This window comes from Austrofundulus limnaeus, unplaced genomic scaffold (assembly GCF_001266775.1).
Source record: "Austrofundulus limnaeus strain Quisiro unplaced genomic scaffold, Austrofundulus_limnaeus-1.0 Scaffold3, whole genome shotgun sequence".
Classification (NCBI taxonomy): Eukaryota; Metazoa; Chordata; class Actinopteri; order Cyprinodontiformes; family Rivulidae; genus Austrofundulus; species Austrofundulus limnaeus.
The window spans coordinates 7889638-7896495 of record NW_013952405.1 but is presented as its reverse complement, the minus strand read 5'-3'; the positions used below and the strand labels follow the sequence as shown (position 1 = coordinate 7896495).

Genomic DNA, 6858 nt, shown 5'->3' with positions numbered 1-6858 from the left:
TAAAATAAAATAAAATAAACAAAAAACCCCTCTTTTAATGTTGTCATGTTTTGTGGCTTTGCTGTTTGAGCTTGCATTCAAACCCATGTTTGTAGAAATATATGCATTCACTGGATCCATACAAGGTGGCACAGTGGCTCAGTTGGTAGAGCTGATGCCTCTCAGCAAGAAGGTCACCGGTTCAAATCCTGGTCCAGGGACCTTTCTGGGTGGAGTTTGCATGTTCTCTCCGTGCATGTGTGCATCAGCTGTGTGAGTGACCCCAGGGAATTGGCAAAGATGTGTGCTCAACAATTAACTAGTGCTAGTTAATTGTTGAATTGTTGTCTTTCAATCAGGGTTTAGGCCTCTGATCTTCAGTGGTCAATCAGCATGCCAAGACATTTTACACAATGTTATTCCAATTTTAAGCCCCATCTCTATCCCAACATGACCGTGCCTCAGCGCAGAGAGCAAGGACTTTATAAGTCAGAGCTGCAGACAGCATTTTTAAGATGAACTGGGACAGACACTGTGAGCCACACATTCTTGTTCAACATCAATCTGAAAATGGATGAGCACAGATTCCACCTGAAAAGCTTCCAAGAAGAGTGGAAGCTGCTTTATGGACCAACTCCATCAAGTCACTGCTGAAGTGAGGTTAGATACGCCTGTAGGTTCACTAGAGCAAAATAAAATTTCTATAACTACAAAAAGACAAATTAAAAATAAGTTATGGCTTGCCAATTTTGTTCATTTTAATAATGACTTGACGCTCAAATGCTGCTGTAGACAAATCAGGCAGAAAAAAAAGCCACTGGTTCTCAATGAATTCGTCTACTACTTACGTTTTGAATACTTCTGATAAATTACTATATTAGTTTTGTTTTTACAACGCTAAAAATGTATGTAAATCTAAGGCGATGATAATAAAATCCTCCAAGCAACATTTGAATGAAGTTTTTAAAACCGTCTTACGTCACTTCCTGTTGGAGTCGGACAGTAGTAAAAAAAAAAAAAGAATTCTAGCTAGCTTGCCACCGACAAMCGGTTACACAGCTGAAGTAAAAAACCATCCATGTCAAGACAAAAGAAGGCTTTTGGGAGTCTTGTGCTGCTTCTGTGTACATATCGAGGCACACCGTCCTGTGAAGCGGTAAGTAGGTCGTTTTCAGGCCAAACAACGGCTAGCAGCTACCGCTAGCTGCCTGTCTGCTGCAGGCTTTCTGCGATACAACACACGGTAATTATTGAACTGGTAGCTACAATTACCACACAATGGACGAGGGCTTGGTTTACATTTACAGCTGTGGCATTTCGGCTTTCTGCTTCATTATATTTCACCGCGTTATTAGCTAAAGCCGGAGCTTTAATATCGCTGTTCATGATGCGTTAGCATGCCAGTCTGAGGATATCATCCATCATCATCATCATTATCATCATCATCATGCCCCAAACATTTCTTATTAAAAAWATATATATATAAATAAAAAAATAAAATAGTCACACGTAGAATATATATACTACATGTCATGTACTGCAGGATATAACAAATTATGTTATCAGAAGCTGTTAGTTTAATCCACAAATCCACATTAGTTGGCATTAAGATTATCCTTCCTCATTGTTGAGATGCCAGGACACTTAGCCCTTAGCTCAGCATCTGCATTTAGTTACATCTGAGGGAACAGGTTGGTTTAAGAGTCGTGGGTGCTAATGCCTGGGTGAGTTGTCTTAATGACCTTTATTGATTTTGTGTTTGTTTATTTTCCATTTTAGTTTCTACCTGGCTCAACAGCAGAAACCGTTGGTGCAGTGGTGTGCCAGGAGATACCAAGACCAAAGCTTTTCTGAATCCAGGTTTGTTTGTCAAATGCGTACTGTAATATTTATTCACTTATTTTTGTCATTATCAAACGTTTCATTATTTGTCTTACATAATTATACTTATTTATAAGCATGACTATATGTGAAACCTAAATCATAGCAGCCTGCACACGAGTGTTGAAAGATTTTAATTTATTTTAGTTTTTGATATTTAATGTTATTGTCCTGTACAGATGTCGTCTAGTCATTGTAAAACATTTACACTTAACACGTTTGTTTTTTGTCATTAAAAATCAAATGTTTTTGGTGCTTATGAATATTTAAAGCAGCAGAGATTCTATAAATCCTGCCTAAATAAGATCTCACCACTGATGTGTGCTTATTTAGCAGCTTTCTAACTGATACAGTATGACTTCAGATAGTAGAGCACACCTCCAAAAATACAAAATATATGGTTGTAATAAATCAGAAGATAAGATTAGGTAGAGGACAAACATATGAATCAGCTGATGAGTCAGGTTTGCATACTGAGGCCTTGTCATCAGATGCTTTAAAATCTCCATCATAGAACTAGGACTAGTTCTACTGTCATTGTGGCAAAATAAAAAGGTATTGAAAATAGGTTTTTAATTTTATCCATATCCTCTAAAACCTGACTAACTCAGGTTTCTTGTCGTTTTTGTAGTATATATTTCAAAATACCCACCCACAGTTTATATTCTGCATACACTGTTCATCTGAAGGTACTGCTGCTCTTGTGACACAAACAAGCAACATAAAGTAGAAAAACAATGAAAATCAATAATAATGAACCCCCACCCCCCAACACGCACACACACAAGATTGATAAAGACAACTGGGTTTAAATAAAATGAACATCTCAGCCTCTTACAATAAACAGAACTTTCAAATGCAAACCTAAAAACACGTGTTGTAAAGCTACAGTGTATTTTACTTGATGCAGGGAGAACAATAGTTTGATTTATTAGTTCATGACGGCAGCACAATTATAGTCATGATTGTTGCAGTTATTTTGCAGTTATTTTGATTAAAATCATCAGTTTGGCCGATTAAATCTTAGGGATGATTTAATCAATCATTTTTGAATAAGCATTRATGGGTAATATTAGCAATACATAAAACCCATAAGTGTGTGTTACAAGTCACAGAGTGTAGCCAGGAATGGAGAGAGAAAAGCTTTTTAGCTTCTAAATGTTGCTCATATTGCTATTTCTGTCGTGGATCATGGATGCAATCAATGAAGTCTAATGAGAAACTTTTCTCCCTCTTCTTTCTCCCCGCTGCTCATGACACGACATGTCATTATGACTGTTACCAATATTTTGTGTCAGGGAGTAATGTGTTGCTAAGACRTGATGCAGTTCTAGAGGGATGAATGGCGATATGCAAAGTATCAGCACCTTTACAGCTTCGTTTACGCTCCTCTCTAGGCCACAGTACTTACTCAGTGAAGGATGCTTCATCAAAAATACACCYGTGATGCATAAAACCTTTGATTTTTGGAGAGTTTATTCTTATTTTTTTTTATTAAAAAGCATGTAGATTTAGCAGAGCCTATTGGCTCAATTCATGTTAGGTGTAATAAAGGGAAGCCACACAATATTTTTTTCCTTTGTGGAATTTATCGAAGTCTCAGGAAAATGTACATTGCATCTTCAGTAAGCTGGGCTTTTTCAATTTCATTCATAAATAACAGAATGTGGATGTTCATTTGGTAAACAAAAATGTGGTTTTTTTCTATTATCTTTTTTAAATACGAAGAAAAAAAAGCGTTGCTTTCATATTGTTTTGCCAGAGGTTGTAGCTTCAATACAGATGTTTGCAGGTGCGGGTGGGGTATATGTAGGGCTGGGAAATAACTACTCTATATATCACGGGAGACACATGATTAATATCAATAGAAAATTCAACAAATAGAATGTTGATAATTTCATTGAACTCAGATCCAGAATCGCACGGCATTCTGGGGGATGTAGGCAGAGGAAAGGCTTCAGCACCTCGAAAAACTCAAACTCAGAAGACTAATCAATATTATCTATCAAGTGATATGAAATGCTTAAATCGTGATAATTTTTTTCAGCCATATTGCCCAGTCCTAGATATAATGCAGATTTTAGCACTTCATATTCACTTCATCAGCTGTCAGTTTTTGTTGCTCTCTAACAGTTACTTTTCTTTTGTTTCAGCAGGAAAACTGACTTAAAAATTCTACAAATAAGTCAACTTGAGGCTAATTTATTTATTACTTTTTATGTACGTTGAAGCCTACAGCTCTTATTAAACCTGAATACCTGTAAATTAAAAGGAAATGTAACTTTTTTTTCTGTGATCTTTCTTCCTCTTTTACACCTGTTTGCTGTCTCCCATGTTCAGGTTTGTACCAGAAGATGAACGGTYTGTCCATACGGGAGCTATGCTGCCTGTTCTGTTGCCCCCCCTGTCCCAGCCGCATTGCAGCCAAGCTGGCCTTCCTCCCTCCGGAGCCCACCTATGCTTTGCTCCCTGACCCAGAAGCGGGCTCCGGAGCTACAACCGTGTCTGCTTCCAACCCTGGGGCTGCTGCTCCTTCACTGGGAGCACCGGGACTGCGCTCTCGACTGAGCACAGGCAGTGGAGGTGACAGAGGAGGAGGAGGCGGCGGCGGTGGTGGTGGTGGTGGAGGAGGCGGCAGCAGCAGCAGTGGAGCTGGTGGGGCCGGCGGCGGCAGCAGTAGCATTGTGGGCGAGGGGAGGTGGAAGCTGCATCTCACAGAAAGAGCAGAGTTCCAGTATTCACAGAGAGAGCTGGATGTGACRGATGTGTTCCTGACCAGATCTAGTCGAGGGAACCGGGTCGGATGTATGTACATTCGCTGTTCCCCCAACGCCAGGTGAGATTCACTGAGTCGTGTGAATCTGAGCATCATCAAATGACAACAGTTTTTATCTGTTGTTAAATGTTCAAAATCTCTAAATGTATCATCTTGAAGATTTCATTTCTTTTTTTTTAAACACTTCTCTGCTTTGTCTTTAGGTTCACCGTGTTGTTTTCACACGGCAACGCAGTCGACCTGGGTCAGATGAGCAGCTTCTACATCGGCTTAGGCACACGTATCAACTGCAACATCTTCTCCTATGACTACTCAGGCTACGGTGTCAGTACTGGGAAACCATCTGAGAAGAACCTTTATGCAGATATTGATGCTGCCTGGCACGCCCTGCGCTCCCGGTAAACAAAGACTTATTTATTTAATCAGGTTTGAAAACTAGAACAATTTTTTTTATATCTAACCATCAGAGTTGAGGCTCTAACAGTGGCTCTTTCCAGACTGACTGCCTTTTTACATCCTTGTTTCAGCATCAAGTGATCTGTCTAAAGTAATAAGATGATTTCTCCAGTGTATCAACTACAACATACAAAAGKGTCATTCTATCAAGTTTCAGATTAGCATCTTATGTCCTAAATTATTAATCAAGGTTTAGGGTTTTTAAAGGTTATTTAAAATATTATCTAATAATTTTACTCACAGACACAAATTAGGTTTTTAAACCAATAAGCTCTGACAATATTTCATCTGGATCTTTTAAAGCTATTAATGAAAGCTGCTTTTTTAAGTTAGTGATATTTATCTAATGCATGATGAAGTGTTTTTTTGTCAAAATGGCAACCAGAATAAAACGTAATAATCTGCGTATAAGAATTGGCGTACTCGTTGACAGCAATATACACGTTTACAGAATGTAAGTTCCCTTTTTTGTTGACTTTTATTCTGAAATGGAAGCCTTTGTTTTTCAGGTATGGCATCAGTCCTGAGAACATCATCCTGTACGGTCAGAGCATCGGCACAGTGCCCACAGTGGATTTAGCATCAAGGTTTGAGTGTGCCGCTGTGGTGCTTCACTCTCCTCTCACCTCCGGCATGAGAGTGGCCTTCCCCGACACAAAGAAAACCTACTGCTTCGACGCCTTCCCAAAGTAAGTCCATAACTTCAGACAGAACACAGAACGTTGACTGTGGGTACTTCACTCCTGACCTGAGGTCTGTGTTAGTAAACATGTATGTTTATACTCTAAATAAAACCATTAAAGAACATTTAAGTCTAGTAAATATGACAGTTGACAACTGTAGAGCAAACTTAGTACAGATGTTTAAATTGCTAAAAAATGTAGAACTGAAAACATATGTTGCAGGGGGAAAACAATCATACAATGAGCTGTTTGCACAAGTGTGCAGATATATAATAAAGTATAAAGTATCTCTTGCACACTCTTCAGGTCACCACACAGTTTTTCTGTCAGGTTTTGACTCATCCTTGTGAAACCTTTTTATGATGAAGTTGTTAATTTTTTTATTTAGAGGTGTGTTTGGAGTCACGGCCGTTTTCGTCTTCAGCTTTCTAGCAGCACCTGCAAGTTTTAGGCCAAAACAAACACGTGTTTCAAGCTAACCATCCTCCCAAGACTAAAACCTCAGTTCTAGCTGATGAAAAGCAACCTTGTAACATTTAACACAACCAGTAATTGTCACAACTTCCAGCAGCTGGTTCAGTGTTGCTGCAGGCTTCTCAGCAGTCTCCCTGATCAGTTCTGTTTTATTATTAGTTTTGGAGGGCCATCCAGTTCTTGGTAATGTCACCTTTCTTCCATATTTTCTGCTCTTGTTGATGGCCATTTTCACTGTGTTTCATTGTTATCTGGTGTTGAGGAATTTTTGGTTACCTTGTCCTGACTGATAAGGTGTCAACAATGAGATACTTGCTGCTTAGTGAGCAGTTTTTGAACCACAGCTTTGACTGTAGGATACAACTAAGAACGTCAGGAATCCAGTCCTTGGACATGTTGATCAGAGTAGGACTGGGTGATATGGCTGAAAAAATGTATCACGACTTAGGCGTTATCAGTCAATATTGATATTTATTGATTAGTTTTATGCTATACCTATTTGAAATAAGGAGCAGGAGAAAAAAGGCTGATAAACACTGACAAACTGGTGACGTGGCCTTTTCTCTTTTTATCTGCAATTTCCTCTCAAGCTGTTGCTCATTTCTCCTT

The 6858-nt window shown here is 38.9% G+C and overlaps 1 protein-coding gene across 1 annotated transcript in view; it reads left to right on the top strand.

Moving 5' to 3' along the window:
* Positions 1-979: 979 nt before the first annotated feature.
* The window catches only part of abhd17aa (abhydrolase domain containing 17A, depalmitoylase a), a 9997-nt gene continuing 4118 nt past the window's right edge, over positions 980-6858 (top strand). The window contains exons 1-5 of the mRNA XM_014020854.1: positions 980-1135; positions 1759-1839; positions 4201-4696; positions 4840-5034; positions 5602-5781. Coding sequence (XP_013876308.1) covers positions 4215-4696; positions 4840-5034; positions 5602-5781 — 857 coding nt within the window. The 5' untranslated portion in view covers positions 980-1135; positions 1759-1839; positions 4201-4214. The remainder of the gene's footprint in view (positions 1136-1758; positions 1840-4200; positions 4697-4839; positions 5035-5601; positions 5782-6858) is intronic.